Source organism: Drosophila obscura, unplaced genomic scaffold (genome assembly GCF_018151105.1).
Source record: "Drosophila obscura isolate BZ-5 IFL unplaced genomic scaffold, ASM1815110v1 contig_150, whole genome shotgun sequence".
NCBI classification, from domain to species: Eukaryota; Metazoa; Arthropoda; class Insecta; order Diptera; family Drosophilidae; genus Drosophila; species Drosophila obscura.
Window position 1 is genome coordinate 6,898,352 of NW_024542736.1, and position 16,639 is coordinate 6,914,990.

At 46.3% G+C, this 16,639-nt stretch overlaps 3 protein-coding genes across 3 annotated transcripts; all 3 read right to left on the reverse strand.

Moving 5' to 3' along the window:
- Positions 1-155: 155 nt before the first annotated feature.
- Positions 156-1,591, reverse strand: LOC111066906. Its single transcript, XM_022355855.2, has 3 exons — positions 1,447-1,591; positions 780-1,395; positions 156-715 (listed from the first exon to the last, which is right to left on the reverse strand). Exons 1-3 carry the CDS (start codon positions 1,508-1,510, stop codon positions 238-240), a joined length of 1,158 nt encoding a protein of 385 aa, XP_022211547.2. The 5' UTR covers positions 1,511-1,591; the 3' UTR covers positions 156-237.
- A 3,713-nt stretch (positions 1,592-5,304) lies between these two features.
- On the reverse strand, positions 5,305-7,250 carry LOC111066901. The gene is made up of 3 exons (XM_022355848.2): positions 5,874-7,250; positions 5,658-5,812; positions 5,305-5,591 (listed from the first exon to the last, which is right to left on the reverse strand). The coding sequence occupies exons 1-3, from the start codon at positions 6,565-6,567 to the stop codon at positions 5,511-5,513; spliced, it is 930 nt and encodes a 309-aa protein (XP_022211540.2). The 5' UTR covers positions 6,568-7,250; the 3' UTR covers positions 5,305-5,510.
- Positions 7,251-7,256: 6 nt separating this feature from the next.
- LOC111066878 (serine/threonine-protein kinase D1) lies at positions 7,257-12,132 on the reverse strand. The gene is made up of 7 exons (XM_041596449.1): positions 11,978-12,132; positions 10,965-11,109; positions 10,754-10,891; positions 10,470-10,657; positions 8,689-9,712; positions 7,880-8,617; positions 7,257-7,801 (listed from the first exon to the last, which is right to left on the reverse strand). Exons 1-7 carry the CDS (start codon positions 12,101-12,103, stop codon positions 7,605-7,607), a joined length of 2,556 nt encoding a protein of 851 aa, XP_041452383.1. The 5' UTR covers positions 12,104-12,132; the 3' UTR covers positions 7,257-7,604.
- Positions 12,133-16,639: the final 4,507 nt, after the last annotated feature.

Here is a 16,639-nt window from a genome sequence, read left to right on the forward strand (position 1 = left end):
CCCCGACAATGAAGGAGTTACGTACTACACTTAAACACGCAGGATTATAACCAATAACCAATCCAGCATTATGTTTTCTCGATTGGAGCGAGCCATCCTGCACGTGTTGGAGGTGTACGCGCGAGAGAAATTCTTTAATTAAAGCCTAAATAATGTAATGTAAAAATAAACTTTATTGTGACGACCTTGACCGGCCGGCCACCCAAAAGTTGTTTAATCGATGTCAAACAGGGTGTTCTACTTCTTGCGTTGGAAGCGGCGGGATGTCGTTAGGGCCGGCACGGTGCTGGGCAGGCGCAGACTGAGCACATCCAAGCGGGCCTTGGGTCGGGCATTGACGATGTGGGCGTAGGACTTGATGCGCTCCTTGGTGGTGCGCAACGTGCGGGACAGCACATTCACATCGACCTCGTACTTGTCGCTGATGAGTAGGGCCAGCACAATGAAGTGGGTGAGCGCCTTCTCCGTGCTGTAGTTGGTGCGGGTGCAGTTCTTGGCCACATTGGGGTCCGCGAAGCGATGCCGTATGTCATTCTCGATCTTCTCCGTGATGCGGGACAGCTCCACGCGCTTCATTTGGCGCGCGCGCATTGCTATCAGCGACTGCAGCGCGTCCATGTAGATGATCAGCTTAATGTGCAGAAAGTCCTGCTTCGAGGTTATCTCCCTATCCTGGATGCGCTTCAGGCAAGTGCGCAGATACTCGGACTCAATGCTGCGGGCGGGGGAGAAGTCTGTTTACTCTGAAGTATATATTGGAATTATAATAATCTACTAACGGCAGTGTCTCTAGCGGTGTGGCGTACACCACCTTGGCTTCCTCATCTAGCCTCTCCAGCAGGTTGGCCGGCACAACGTCCTCCACGTCGAACACCTCACTGATCTTTGTGGCCGTTTTGTCAAACTTGGGCACTATGCTGGCCAAGTACTCCTCGTTGCTGATGCTCACGTCGGCCAGTGTGTCGTCCTCTTCGTCGTCGTTCTGTGCGGCGCCCTGCACTGTTTCGTCCAGGTCTTGACGCAACACTTCCACATTGACCATCATCTTTTCGCGATTGTCCACGAGTCGCGACGCCTTACGGCCGCCGAACTCCTTCAGGAGTTTCTTGGCTGCATGCTCCTTGGTCAGCATTGGCATCACCTTCTGCTTCTCCTTCTGCTCCAGCTGCTGGTATATGTTGTTAGACAGCAGCGCCTGCTGAACGGGAATGATTTGCACCTTGTTGGTGCTCTTGTTGCGCAAGCAGATGTACGTGTCAAATTGCTGGTTATCCTGCAGCTCGCCCGTGTACACCTGGTCGCCTGCAAAGACCGCAGCACGCTTCCGCTTATCCTTTTTGCTCTCCACGACAGTGAAGTCGGCGGTGCCGCCCAAAGAGCCATTCTGAAATTTTACTGCAAAGACGTTGTTACTTCGCCCAGAGATCTTGAAAAATTGTCACTTACGCAATACGGCCTGTTCATCGGGTTGGTGGCGACAAACAGTGTCAACTACGGTTTTATCATCCATTTTAGTGTTATTTTATTTCAAGAATCTGCAGGTAAATAAACAGCCGCACGTGTGTAATGGGGATGGTAGTATTGACAAATCAATATATCGATATCTATTTTTTTGGCAATAATATATTTTTAATCTAACGATAGCTGCATTTTTTTGGGATAAATCATTAACGGAATTACTTATCTGAATTTGGAGGAAGTGTGCACCAGTTTTCTGTTGCTTTACGACGGTTGATTGTACATACCGACTTTTCATACTGTTCATCGATAGGTATCGGTATTTAGTGCGATAAGCGGAACCAATCGGTGGTTTATTTTGAAAATAACAATGTTACGAGAGGTTCAAAATATCAGTTTTCTGTTCAAAATCGTTTGTGAAAATTTATACATAGGCATACAACTTCTGTTTCATTTGTTTTTAATTTTTCACGAACGATATGCCCAAGAATAGCGTTGACAATACGTCCCAGCCAATCGATGTGAAACTTGCCACATTTGCCGACGACACGGCAATCCTGTCAAGGGCCAACTGCGTTTACGACGGACAACCTCCAGCGGCACCTTAAAAGGTTTGAAAACTGGGCATGTAAGTGAAATATCAGTGTGAACCCTGAGAAGTGGTGTGTGTGTGTACTGAAAGGAAAGGAAAGGAATGTGGCCCTGGGGTATTTCTTCATGGCGAGCTGTTGGAGCAGCGGAAGAAACATAAGTACCTGGCAATCACGCTGGACACCCGACTGACCTTTGCCAGCCAACACAAGGATGGTGAGGAGCGCCTTGGAGAGCAAGGCTAGAAAACTCTACTGGCTTCTTAAGCCTAACAACAAGGTCAGCCTGACCAACAAGATCCGCATATATCAGGTAATCCTGGCGCCTGGCGTCTCCTACAGGTGGCCCATAGAGGAGTCGTACAGCGGGTAACAAGATCTGTTGCTTCCCCGCCGTATTGTTTGGCTAATTGCGGTGCTTTAAAAATAGTTATTGTTTATGTGAGGGAAAATGGGAAAAACGTGCGTCCAATGCCGGTGCCGGTGCCACAAACAAAACAAAACAAAACACAGCGGACTCGCATTGGTCTGGCAGCACTCTGAAATAGGGCTACAATAGATGTGCCGGGCCAGAAATGCAACAAAAATGTTGCAGCTGAGTTTGCTGCAGACGTCCACAGGTCTTCGGCTCTCTGGTCGTCATTTTCGGCCCATGACGCGACACGAGCCGAACTTGACAGCAATCTATCAGCGCAAATGTATGTATGTTTTCGTGTAACAGCCAAAAATACATGCACTCAGCATTAATGCTCAACGTCTTTAAGTTCTTCAAAAAGTACCCAGAAATATATATACATATAAACACGATCAGAATTATTTTTTTAGACATTTATTTTAATTTTATAAGTTTAGTAACAATCATTCTTGTGCTAATCAAATTCAAAATCTTTACGTATTTGTAGAACTTGGAATGCAAATAGGGCTTCGGCTTCAAGGTGTATGCTTTTTTTTATTTAAAGCAAAATTATTTACTTTACAACTTTTTTTCACAAATGTACATGTGTTCTTCCGAACAATCCAAATCGTTCATTCCTATTAGTTTTTCACTAAAGACATAGTCTACTTCTACACAATCTTCATTGCCGTTAAAGTTATCCGGAGCTTGTTTCCATTTTAAGAAATTCGCATTCTTCCCAGAAGTACTCGACATAAATACCCCTTCATTTTCAATATCATTAATATCCAACCAGTATTTGCGCTGTTCGTTTATATGCCATGATAAAAAGGTATACTCCTGCTGGTTCTGCGGGCTAGCCAAGTGGCCGCCCATATCTTGGCATATATCCCGAGCATCTGTCCAGTTAAGTTGCTCATTCCCATACAATAATAATATTTTGATCCGAATGATTTTAGAGCCGGCATTGTACATGGCTGCCTCAGTAGATTGGATACTTTTGACTGTTGGTTCGTCAATTGTCTGTAGGTTTGGTCATAGTCCAATTGTTTATTTTCTCCATTTATAAGCTTCGTTTCGTGGCCTGCCAATTGATTTTTCAGTCCGTTTAGTACCTCTGTCAGATTACTTCCCTTCGACTCGATATTAAGTTGCTTGTCAGCTAAATCTTTTTCTATGGCGTCAAATTGCTCTTTGATCTTGGCGGCTTCAGAGAGATGTTTCAATTGTTGGTCAGCCAATTGTTCCTTTATTCCGCTTAGACCATCAGCGAATCTATTATTTGAAGCTATGATTTCTTGTTGCCCCAACAGCACTTTCTCAATGTTGTACAGTCTCTAGATACTGGTCCAAAGAAACGGGACTTCTTGTCCTGGTTTCCTTTTACTATCCCGCAAAGTCAAGTCAAAGGTCCTGGTGTGCCTCGCCCTACCCCTCTGGTTCTGCCTGCGCCTCTTCTAGGCTGATCGCTTGTCTAAGCCATCCCTCTGCTGCTGCTCTGTAATTTGTTTCTCTAGACCACCCAGTCTTTCGTTCAACCCGCTTATAAAAGTATCGTTCCTTTCAATGCCTGGGTATTCATGTAGTTTATGTGCTACACTGTCTAGTCTTGCCATTCTGGATTCGATTGCCTCTAGTGTTTGTCTGTTCTTCAGTTTTTCTTGACTCGCTACATTAACTAGATTTTGAACCCATTCCTGTTGGGTCTTTAAATTAGTTTCCATGTTATTAATTAGCTTTTGCATAATAAGCTGTTGATCCAAGAATGAATTATTGGGTTCGGAGCAGATGCCTGTGCAGCCAGCAATTGGTTCCTCCTATGATTTTGGTTATTGAACATTCTCGCTGTTTTAGATTTCTCCTACTCTAATGTAAGAGTACTTACCAAACTTTTCGCCAGGGATGCCTGCGAGAGTAACCCAAGGAGAAAAAATGCAATAATGAAGCTCATTTTGATCATTTGTTTAGTTCAACAATTCAAATACAAGACTGAAGAGCATTGAGACTTGGGAGATGTTTAAGTAGTGGACTTGTGGGCTTTTTATCAAGAAGAAACAAGTGAGCACAGATTTCAGAGTAGACGTATACCATGATAACCCATGGCCCATTAAGTCATTGCCCTGCCAGACACCCATACACCCATACACCCAGCCTTAGTTCGAATTTGGTTTGTGACAATGCTAAGAAAAATGAAATCGCTCGGAATTCTGTGGCACGGCAGAAATTTTGAAGCGGAAATCCTCTGCGCGGCTTCCCATTTCACTAGTGATTTCTGTGGCACCCCTGATAAATTCAACATAGTCCCACAAATCATGAAGTGTTGTTTATATAATATGGCTGTTATTATAATAGATAGATAGATATAATAGATAATTCTGACCAATATATAGCGCCTTGGAGAGCAAGGCTAGAAAACTCTACTGGCTTCTTAAGCCTAACAACAAGCTCAGCCTGGCCAACAAGATCCGCATATATAAGGTAATCCTGGCGCCTGCATGGAGGTATGGCATCCAGGTATATGATATCGCAGCGAAAACGAACTGAATGCTAAATGGTATGTCCGTTATAGAGACATCGCCAAAGACCTTGGAGTCCCCTCAGTCGGTGACATTATTAACGAACAAGCCACAAGATACTTGACCAAACTAAGGAGCCACCCGAACGTCCTCGCTAGAAGATTGGTAAGGAGCAGAACCAGGCGAAGGTTAAACCGCATCCATCCGTCCGACTTGGCCAACAGGAACATATAAATTATTGTTGCACAATCTCCGTTTTCGTCCGTTGGTCCCGCATTTAACTTAAAATAGTAAATTGTCCTTGACCCTTAACATAAGTTGCTAATCAATAGTAACAGTACGTTAAGTAATTGTACTTTATTGTCTGTGATGATTGTTACAATAAACCTACATAAAAAAACCTAAACAAAAATTAGTTTTTATTTTGTGTCCTAATCTGCTTCAATGCTTTTGACAAAAAAACAGTAGAGCGGGGAAAAGTATTTCTTTTCTGATGATGTCTTAGTTATGTATGTACTTATATTAATTTAAATGTTAGGCCTGTCCAAAGGTCTAGGGATTTCTGATCACTTGAGGATTAAAGCTGAAGCCAGACAATGTGTAATGCTTGCTCTTAACAATCTTCACCACTTGCTGAAATATTTAAAGGTAAATCAAGCAATCCCCTGATTAAGCATTAACATATAGAAGGCGACCTACCATCACCAGCTTGATGAGAAAAACAGCGAAGGTGAGGAAATTAATGCTCAAGATGGCTGTCTCGGGTGGAAAATCTATTGCTGCCTCGTCCATCAGGCCGCGACGCCTGCGTCTCTTCCGCTCCGTTGGCTGCCACAGAACCGCGAAATGTTGCTCTGTCACAAAGTTGGGAGAAATTCAGCTTCGGCAGCAGCTAAACAATAAAAAAAAACTTACCAATCATCAGCATTAGATTGTCGCGCAGGTTCTGCAGGAGTTTGATCTTCTTCTCAATGCTGAGGGCTGACTTCTTGATCCAGCTGTTCTGCATGGATTTGAGAAACTTGAGGAAGCCGTGCATGCCGGGCATCTCAATGTCGCTGTCGTTCTCTCCATCGCCGCTGTCCACCGGCGGCTCTGTAGTCTCTTCCTCCAAATGGTTCTCTGTCGAATGGGACGAGTGTCGCCGCGATGTGGTCTCCACCTTGGGGGTGACCACGACTACAGCCGGAACGGGTGCCTGGGTGGAGCTTCCTAGAATCTGTGAGCTGGTTAAAATGTTCGGATCTCCTGGACCCTGACTGAAACGGATGCGCTGGTACTCAATCCAAGCGGGACTGGGCGTGGTAAAGCCATCCGATTCCTTGCTAGCGGCCATCTGCTGGGCAGTCTCCGCCCACTCTCTATTGCTGAGCGCAAAGAAAAGGAAGAAATTGATTGACAACAGTTGCATCTTCTTGATTTGAACGTTGTGCAAGTACTGCTGGCACGGAGTCAACTGAATGCGGCAGAACTGGGGCTGTGCTCCAAAAAGGGTGTCAGCCGTTGCAAGCCAGCGAGCTGGAGATGTGTGCTGCAGATGTAGATGAAGTTTTAAATACCCTCTCTGGTGTACCCTGATACCCTGATAAATAGTGAAAGTTATTCCCATACGATTCTCTAGCTCTTGTTGTTTTCTATATAAAGGGTAAGCAATTGTTTGCTTTCTTCTCTGGAGAATCAATATACCCTTTAGTTACTTCAATTACTGGGATGTATAGTGCACAGATGAGACACAACACTCAAATGTCAAGTTTGGTGTTTATTCAGCATTAGTTTCTCTTCTTTTCTTTTCTTTTCTTTTCTTTTCTTTTCTTTTCTGTTATCTTTCATTTAATTTGTGTGTGTCAGAAGATCTGAGCTTGTGTGGATTTTCTTTCTTTTTTGTCTTGTTTTTTGTTTTGTTTTTGTTTTATTGATGAATACACGCATGTATTTTGTGTGTGTATATTTGATGTACGTACGTAAGTGTTATTCATAAGAGTTGCCATTAGGTGGTTAACAAATTAAAGCTATCGACTAATTTTGATTCTAGAGAAAAATTTAGCACAGAGAGTTTTTTGTTGTTTGCTTGTTTGTTTGTTTGTTTGTTTGTTTGTTGTTTTAGCATTTATCAAAGTTATATCGATTATGGATAGAAGCAGCAGCGAGAGTGGAAAAACTTACAAGTCTAGGAGAAACATCGAGAGTGCGGGAAGGACAAATAAAAGTGTACACTCAAAGAAACTCATACCCAAAGGTTCAACTTAACATTTACCACCCATCAGAAATGTTAATTTAATTTATAGAATTTACTATTTCAGATTGGAAAGATCTTTTGAAAATATCGATGGAGATGGGCATTGTGGGTATAATTTTCTCCAAGTGCATTATGCAGATAAAACAGCTGCTGCTGCTGTAGCCCCAGGACACGGACACGGACACCCACTCCTATTTGATGTGGCGACAGAAATGGAAGCGCACCCACTTCAGTGCCTTGCCGCTGATGGCCTCCACCTTGGGCGAATTCTCGGACAGACGATGGCAGTCAGCACAGTTGCCTGCGGCTGGATAACTCTCGGTGGTGTTGGTGTTGTTGGTCAGGATGGGGGTGGGCGTGGGCGTGGATTTGGAATTCACTGATTCACACAGGTCACGCGCGGAACCAGGTCACATGTCACCCGCACAGTCCCAGCGTATGTCATCCGCCTCGTGGGTGAGATAACGGCCGCCGCCCACCTGGCTCTCCAGGGTGCGTAGGTCTCGGTAGGTTTGCTTGTCCTGCAGCCAGTAGTGCAGCAGGCTCTTGTCCACAGTGTAGCGCTTTCGCTGCTTCACCTGCAGCAGGTTGTTGATCAGGTCAATGGCTAGGGAAAAGCAGCAGGAAAGGAAGGAAGGAAATAGGACAAAGATCACTCAGTTAGCTCAGGTACCATTTCACTCACCATTGGAGGAGATCTCTTTCCAGGGATTGGGGGGATACATGAAGGCGGCATTCTGTATCTGATCGTTGATGTCCTCCTCCTCGTTGAAGGGAAATGTGCCGCTCAGGCTCACATAGATGATGACGCCCACACTCCACATGTCCAGCGATCGATTGTAGCCCTTGTTCCGGAGCACTTCGGGCGCCAGATAGGCGGGCGTGCCCACCACCGAGCGCCGGAAGGACTTCTCGCCAATGATCCGGGCATAGCCAAAGTCGCAGAGCTTCACCTGCGGAAACTCAGCGTCCGAGGAGAGCAGCACATTCTCCGGCTTCAGGTCGCAGTGGACGATGTTCTGCGAGTGCAGGTACTTGAGGGCAATCAGTATTTGGGTGATGAGAAATTTGGTGACCCGCTCGCTGAGGCGGCCGCGCGTATGCGACAGTATCATCTCGAGCATGTCGCCCTTGAGCTTCTCCATCACCACGAAGATGCGCTCGGGCGTCTCGAACATTCGCTCCAGATTGACGACGCCGCAGTGGCAGATGTTCTGCAGGATGGCCACCTCGTTCTTCAGCTGGGCCTCCTGTTTGGTGGGGAAGCGCAGCTTGTCGATCACCTTGATGGCCACCTCGCGCTTCGTCTTCTTGTGCACGCCGCCGTAGACGACGCCAAACTGACCGGAGCCGAGCACCTCGTCGGGAAAGATCTGATAGAGCTGGCCCATGTCCTGGACCTGCTCCTCCGATTCACAGCATTCTGTGGATGAAGATTGAAGATTGGTTAGTAGCCAGCGAGAGAGTGGAGGCGTGGAGTTTGCGGCTACTCACGTGTGTTGTTCACATGCATAAAGGCCTGCCGGATGCCGGTCTCCCAGCTCTTGGCAATATCGCTGCCGATGCCGCTGTCTGGGGGTGGCAGCCGCACCGCCTGCTCCTCCTTGGCGCCCACCAGCGGATCCTGGCCGACGTAGTAGCTGAGGCTGGGCATGCACAGCTCGAAGCAGTAGTTGGAGTCGGGACGGGGATCGCGATGCGTCTCGATGGACAGGAGCTCCGCCAGCGGCAGCTCCTTGTGGTACTTGCTGCCCTGCTCCGAGACGAACAGCGTGACGGTCTTGGAGTCGAGGCGCCAGTAGTAGCGCTTGACCGCCTTGTCCAGGGAGGTGAAGTGGACCAGCCACCCCTCCTTCAGGGCCTGGCCCCCGCGCTTCTTCGTGTGCTTTACGGACTGCACGATGCGCATCAGCGGTATGTTGGCACTGGGCGAGGATGAGGACGAGGACTGAGACTGCTCCGAGTGCCCATCGCTGGACTTTGTCTCAGCGCCCACGCTGCCGCTGCCACTGCCGCTGCCATCGTCGCCCATCCCCCCGTTGACCAGCTCCGGGGGGGAATTGTGGGCGTTGGTTAGCGCTTTGGGCGGCTCCCTGGGTCTGCCTGCCACCAGATTGACGCCGCCGCCACCCATCGCCCCTTTGCCGTACTTTCCGTAGTCCGGCTGCGGACTGGGCGCGTCCTCAAAGTCGCTGTCGTCGAACTCCTCGCGAAAGAAGTTGTCCCGCTCCTTGCGCGGCGTCCCGTCGCCGATATCCGCCTGCAGCTGCAGCTGGCTGAGCTGCGCCTCCCCCGTGCAGTCCAGCGGCACCTTGTCCATGCACTTCTTGTGCGAATTGTACTGGCAGTCGCGGCACTGCAGCCCCTGCTTGAACAGCCCCTTCAGCAGCTTCTTGCACAGCTGGCACACCGTCGGTATGCCGTAGGTGTGCACCTGGAACGTGTGCGGGATGCGGAGCACAGTCAGCCCGTTTCGGCTGCCCGACGAGTGGGTGCGCTGGTGTCTTCCGGGTATGTTCTGCGGACAGAGAATTAATTAGCAAATTGGATTCCTCTGGAGAAGCGTCTCCATTCGGCAACCCCCGTGGGACTCTGTCCACTGTACTGTGCACCCCAACAAATAGGGGGGGATAATTGACTAGGATGGGACAGGATAGGAGAGGATAAATTATGACAAGGTTCTCTAGGGTTCTCTGGGGAAACGTTTAAGAAGGACAAGCCCAAGGGGATACTCGAGGATTCTTCGGTTGAATTATATGTACAAATAGAGCAATTAGTTGTCCTGTGATAATAGAAATCTCTATCCATCGAGGGAACACAGAGACTAGTCTTAGGCATCCTTACATCCGCCATAAAAGTTTCCCGTACATAGAAAGAAGGGGATAATCTGAAGAATCCCCAGAGAAGGCTGCTCTGTTCTTTAGAGCCATCCTACGAGTATTTAAATAAGTTGATGAACCATTAAATGTGAACCAAATGAAAGTTTATTCAAATAATGAAGAGAATACAAAATAAAAGTTTAAGTACAATTTTTAAATACTCGTAGGGATGCCCCCAAAAACTGTCAACCATCACCCTTAGGCACTATTCTCATACGCGCACCCACACGCAGGCACACACACTCACACACACACACAGATACTCGCACACACGCACTGGGTGAAACGTGGAGGAGGGTTAGGAGAGGAGAGATAGCTGATGCTGAGATGTGCTGCTGTACCCCGAACATGTCAATTCTTAATAATGTCATTCATAAGGTCCGACATGCGCTTTACCAGAGAGCTGCTGGAGTCATTCCGGCCCGTTGACTCCTCGGCGGAGGAGAGCAGCGACTGCTGTGAGCTGCCGGACGGGCTGCGTGGCGGCTGCAGGGTGAAGGAGCGTCTCGATGTGGCGTCATTCGAGCGGTTACAATTGTTCGGTATTTTCACCACACATCGCTTGTGATAGTTCTGGCCGCAGCCTGGCAGATGGCAGAACAGAACAGGATTAGTAGTACTGGCCAAACGAGGGCAGTTCTCATAAATGTGCACACATCTGTGGCATGTGGTGTACGTACCATCGCATTTGAGGCCCTGACGCACCAGGCCGAACAGCATTTCACCGCAGAAATCACAGAATGTCGGCCCCTTGTACGAATGCACATTGAGGCTGTGCGGCTTCAGAGTTGGCATCTCGGACGTCGGATACAGGATGGCTGTTAACAAGCAGATAGCAGGCAGTTGGATAAAGCACAAAGATGGGAGAATGTTTAGGGTTTGGGCACTTACGGCTGGCTGTCAATACAATTTCCACGAGGGTCTCGTCCACCACTTCCGCTGCCGAATTGATAATGTGCAGCACATTGGGTGTGCTGTAGTCGTGCACGAACAGCAGAATCCGCTCCGACAGATACGTGAGTCCGCTATCCGGTATCTGAAATGTTGCCACAAGAGTGTCAAAAGTTTTACTGGCCATGTCCATGTCCATTTGCGATGTTTTGCTTCATTTAACGCTCATTTTTGCATATGTGGTTGGCGGGGAGGGGTGCTGCCCTTGCCCCGCCAATTATCATATCATATTCGTATTCGTTTTCGTATCTTAATTGATTGCCCGATAAGATTCAGCGTTGTGCCATATGCACAAAAATTTCATATCGATTTCGATTGATAGATAAATAAAATATGCGAAAGCCAACTGCAGTGGGAACGAAGCGCGGAAGCAACTCTCTTGAAGCTTTTACCATGGAGAAATTCCTTGAATATTCCAGCAAATCTAATGGATTCGATTCTCCCCTACCCTGACTCACTTTCATGTGGTCATGAGTCGTAGATGGAGCAACTGCCAGGATGCCAGGAGCAGCTGTCGTTGTCAGTGTGTCTCGTTATGGGTCACCGGTTGCCGCTTGGTTAATTGAATTGGCCATGGATAACTGCTGCCACAGCCACCCCACCACCCCACACCACACCCGAGTAAGGGAAGCGAGTCATGTCTGTGTACATAAGTTGGACTTAATGAAATAAAGCAATTATTCTGCACACATAGACATTTATTAATCCTCCCCCACACCGTTCCGTGTGGCACTGGCGCCCAGGGTTTCGGACTGTTAATCGGACTCGAAGGAGCTCCGGAATGGACTTTCTGTTGACTTGACCGCTTTCCGCCTCGTCACAGATGGCAAATAAAAATATTTACTTATTGACATGACCCCCCACAGATGGTTGTGCCCCCCCTTGCCCAAGGTGGTGACTATCGCTCCCTAGTTCCAACATAGACCTTCCATCCACGCTGACTTTCATCTTACCTTTGTGTTGATGAAATCACAGGCCATATCCTTGAGTGATTTGAGCGTGAGGGCGGTTACGGGCACGCTAACTGCATCGCGAATGCTGCCAAATTGGAACAGAAATGTCACCTCGGGCCCCTCCATGATGACGGGTACGCTGCCAACGACAACGCCAACGCCAAGGCTGGCGCCGCTGCTGCTGCTGCCGTTGGAGGTGCTGTGGTGTCGTTGAGCCACGGTGGTAGTGGGTGTGTGCGAAATGGGTGGCTCAATAAAGGATTCTCCCCTGCGCTACGCTCCGTTTCGATTGCACTGATTCCTCGACCTTCGTCGACCTCCTTGTGGCGCCCTGTTTGAGGCTCTTCCTGCTGTTACAAATGCCAAGGACGCAATAGCTTTTGTAATAGTTGCCACCGCTATCCTGATTGCTCTTCCTCAGGCGTTGCCGTTGCCGTTGCGTCTCTCCTCACGTTTGCTTCTGGATTATTCCGATGGCTGTTTCTGTTTGATTCTCCTTTGGCTCTGGCTCAGCGGCGGGCGGCGGTATATTCAGGGATAATTCAGTCGGTCACGGCTCTCCGTATAGATCCAGCTATAGGGCAGAATTCCCACGACAGTCATAAGAGCAAACTGAAACTGAAAGAATTATCGAATGAGCTTTTACTTGAGCCAAGTAAGGGCGTAATTACTGGAATTGGAATGCAATTGGCAACTGTATGCAAAAGGAAGCCAAGCCAAAAGGGTTGGTCTGGCCGGGTTGGGGGGAGGGTGCGCCCCCTGAATCATTTTGCTGCCTTTGAAAGAGTCATTGGAAACTTTCAATTGCATTTGCAACTTTATTGAATGTTTTCAGACGGCGTTTGCAGAGGGCCGTGGGCGGAACGAATTAGTGGAGACGATAATTAAATATACAATACGTCATTGGAGAACTTTTTGGCCATAAGGATTTTTTTGGGGATGAGAAAAAGAGTCTATTGGGCAAACCAAAATGAAAATCTCGTGATTTGTGAACTGCTTTTGCGTCCATCGTTTATCATGCTAAAGTTTTTCCATCTATTATTATTATTAGCTCGCAAGACTAGAGAAATTTGCTGTGATCGCATACTTTACGAGCTGACTGTCTGCTGATTTTTTTTGTGGTGGTGGTGGGGGGGGGGGGGAGAGTTAGTAAGTTAGGTCATGGAGCGTTTGTTGCCTGAGACAATGGATCGATAAATAATGCGGCAATCGAAACAGCGAGCCGATTCCATTACGTACACCTCAAATTGGGCATATTAATAGCCATTATTACAGATATCTATTTATACATATATGTACATATGTATGTATGTATGTATGTACCAAGTAAGTACCTATACAAAACAGGTTGTTAATGGCGATGGGAGAAGTCTATTCCAGCTGCTAATGCTAATGGCTACGATCGTTCTGGGAAAATGTCAGTGAGAGATTTGAGTTCTTTTCAATTATTTTCAAGTGGCCTCTGTGACCCATTTACATAGAGGAATGTGTGTGTGTGTGTGGTGTGTGTGTGTGTGTGTGTGTGTGAGGCATTAAAAAATAATTTATAAATCACGATGAAAAATATGTGCTGGCTTGGCCATGAAAGGAATGCGAGCTGTAAACGAAAGGGAGGCGTCAGACAGAAGCGCAAGAACAACAAAACGAAAGCCGAGAAAGAGACTCAAGAAGAGAGCGGCCGCCAAGCAACTTTCTAAAAGTTTTTTTTTTTTTTTTTTTTGTTTCTTCTTCTGATATTTTGTTGTCTCTTGCTGTACCCTTAGAGAGGGTATTGAAACATTGTCAAGACGGTGGCTACGCAGAGCAAGAAGGTTCAGTAATATTGTATAATATTTCTAATTCAATAAAGAACTTTATTTATTGCTGCGCGTAGAATTCGCCTCAATTTGAACCAAGATAATTCATTGATAGATGTTTATATTTAATCATTTATCCTCATACAAATGTTTATCATAATCGGAGAGCTGTATCTCGAGGTATCTGGAGCTTCGGTACTTGAATTTATCGTTTGGTTTTTTTTCTTTTTTCGTTTTTTGTTATTTCTTGTAAGTAAGTAGGTGTATCAGTCAAAAGTTGCCTCGCAGCTGGTTGCGGAGTGCGTTTTGAATTTCAATGGAGTGGAGTGCGCGGAGTGGAGAACAAGGAGGAACAGTGGCATCGGAGCAGTGGGAGGCTGGATGGCATCTGGAAGCGGAGGCCGCTTAAGACCTCAAGTGTCTGGCACCAAAAAATAACGAGAAATAACAAAATTGGAGCAGAAAATGACGCAGCGCAGAGGCCTAAAGTCAAGGCTAACACAGACACAGACACTGGCACTGAGACGCAGACACACACACACACACAGAAACACACAGAAACACTGAGACACTAAAGATATTCAGCCAAATTGGCATTAAGTCTGCTTGGTATCCATGAGATACACAGATACATTTGACATTTACATAACAACAAGCAACAAGCTGCCCTGCGAATGGAGAGCATCCACTCTCCCTCTCCACTCTCCAATCTCCACTCTCCGCTATATTTTTTGTTAATAATTTATTAAGCAAATACCCACTGGCGGGGATGGATTGTTTTCACTGTCTTGCATCCGATGGGATGCCACTTGGCCATGCTGTGACTAAGCCTTGCTTCGTGCTTTGTGATGCTTCTTCTCCTTCTGCTGCTGCTGCTGCTTCTGGCTGCCTGCTGCTCTGTTTTTACTGTTACTGTTACTGGTGGGTGGGGGGGCGGTTTGTGCTGCTTCCATTCGATTCTATGCGCTGCAATTGGATGTCACTGCCATTGTCGCCGCGGCACGTTCTGAGTTTGTTAAGCCAAAAGAGCAACTGACTTGGCCAACCGACTGCCAAAGCCAAAGCCGTTTGACGATGCCCCCCATGCCGACCAGGCCCGGACCAGGGACCAGAGCCAGGCAGGGCCAGACCAGGGCAGCGCAAAAGTTAACTCAAAACCCGTTTTACTACACGCACACACATAGAATAATGTATAGTAAGGCAGAGAGAAAAAGCGGGAGAGTGAGAGAGAGAGAGCGGGCGAGAGAGAACGACTCAGACGTGTGTGTGTGTGTGTGTGTGTGTGTGGTCATGAACCAAAGCACTCGACCCGGCATGGTCTCGCCACTCTCCCCATCTGCTTTCTCCTCTCTCACTCTCTGTACTCTGCTATCCCCCTTTATCGTTTGTTTGTTTCCTTTGTTTGTTTGTTGTAACGGCCGCACTCTCACATCCCTCCTCCCCTCCACCCCTCACCCACTACCCCACACACAGCGCAAAGGCTTCCTCTCTATTGCGGCCCTCCGTACAGCTATTGGCATTTTTGCACTCTTGCCACCTCGCCGCTGCCATGTGCCAGCCCTGCCTCGCACCGTCGCGCCCATTTAGCGCCCATTTTCTTATTTCTCTGTCATTGTCAAGGCTGTGCGAGAAACTACCTGTGGGGGCTCCAGCTCTACCTCTGGCCCTGCTTCTGGCCGGTGGCGCTTTGTGCTCGCGTTGATAAGCGATTTTCACCGTCAGTCGTCAGCCCCAGAGCCAAGGCACAAGGAGCAAAGACCAAGGTTATTTCCTTTCCCAGCTACTGGCAACATTTTATATATTCTTAGATATTATATTCGTGTGCACGAATGTGTGTGAAGTGCACTAAAGGTGAGCCAAAACTGAACCGTTTTTTAATTTTCCAACGTTGCTTTCCTTTCACTTAGTTTTCTATCATGAATATGTGCTATCATGAATATAGGAACGATCACTCACATCATGTAAATTCACTGTGTGAATAAACAAAGTTTTATGTTTTATGTTTTGTTTTATGTGATTAAAGAAATTACTTCCATAAAAATTGTATGTATCGTGCTATTTTGTAATTTAAAGTGTGTTTATTTTAAATTGTATTTCAAAACAAACGAAACAATCAATTCCATTACAAAACATTTCCGAATTATGGCCGAATTTGTTTTGAAGTGTTTCGGAATTGAGAAAATCAAGAAACATTTGCTGTGTGTTTTCTTTTTAAATTATGCGAAAATGTTCATGAAATATTTTTAGACTCGACATTTTGCCGTTAATAAATATGAATATTTGAATAGAAATGTTCTTGGTATATTTTCTATTTTAATTGGCAGCATTTATAATCTACAAATATTTTAAGTGTTGCTCCACATAACAAACAAATTGGCATAAAATGTTTTGATTTCAATAGTAAAATAAAGCAGAACATGGAAATATTTTGTTGTGGTTCCATAAATGTTTAGCTGTTGTTTATGATATTTTATTCAAAATTTAACGCAAGCCATTCAATCAGAAATCCCTAAACTTGAATTAACTTCAAAATGGAAGCGTTTCTTTAAATAATTATGAGTATAAAGCTTAAGAAAATAGCAATTTGAATATTATAGATGTTAGTAGACACCCTTTGCGATAATCTATAGTCTTCGGATATTTGTACATATATTTGTGCTCACGCTACCATCTCTATTCCAGTTGAAAGTTCAATCTTTGGGCAACCTTTTTCTCTTGTGGTAATGCCAAAAGGACGGCTGCCAAATAAAAAGTTTGCTTCTCCTTCTATTTGTTTGGGTTTTTGTTTGTTTTTTTTTTATTTTTATTTTGGACTCTCGGTTATCTGCTGCTGCTTTTTAGAGGTTGCGGTGGCTACGGTGGCTAC

What these genes read in the sequence shown, in the direction of transcription:
- LOC111066906 (XM_022355855.2), bottom strand. Translation starts at nt 1,510, where the DNA reads ATGGATGATAAAACCGTAGTTGACACTGTTTGTCGCCACCAACCCGAT. An exon ending in CGATGAACAGGCCGTATTGC is followed by an intron (nt 1,396 to 1,446) that starts GTAAGTGACAAT and finishes ACGTCTTTGCAG; the next exon opens with TAAAATTTCAGAATGGCTCT. An exon ending in ACACCGCTAGAGACACTGCC is followed by an intron (nt 716 to 779) that starts GTTAGTAGATTA and finishes CCCCGCCCGCAG; the next exon opens with CATTGAGTCCGAGTATCTGC.
- LOC111066901 (XM_022355848.2), bottom strand. Translation starts at nt 6,567, where the DNA reads ATGGGAATAACTTTCACTATTTATCAGGGTATCAGGGTACACCAGAGA. An exon ending in CAATCTAATGCTGATGATTG is followed by an intron (nt 5,813 to 5,873) that starts GTAAGTTTTTTT and finishes ACTTTGTGACAG; the next exon opens with AGCAACATTTCGCGGTTCTG. An exon ending in TTCTCATCAAGCTGGTGATG is followed by an intron (nt 5,592 to 5,657) that starts GTAGGTCGCCTT and finishes TAAATATTTCAG; the next exon opens with CAAGTGGTGAAGATTGTTAA.
- LOC111066878 (XM_041596449.1), bottom strand. Translation starts at nt 12,103, where the DNA reads ATGGAGGGGCCCGAGGTGACATTTCTGTTCCAATTTGGCAGCATTCGC. An exon ending in ATGACTCCAGCAGCTCTCTG is followed by an intron (nt 9,713 to 10,469) that starts GTAAAGCGCATG and finishes CTCTGTCCGCAG; the next exon opens with AACATACCCGGAAGACACCA. An exon ending in TATGCATGTGAACAACACAC is followed by an intron (nt 8,618 to 8,688) that starts GTGAGTAGCCGC and finishes CTTCATCCACAG; the next exon opens with AATGCTGTGAATCGGAGGAG.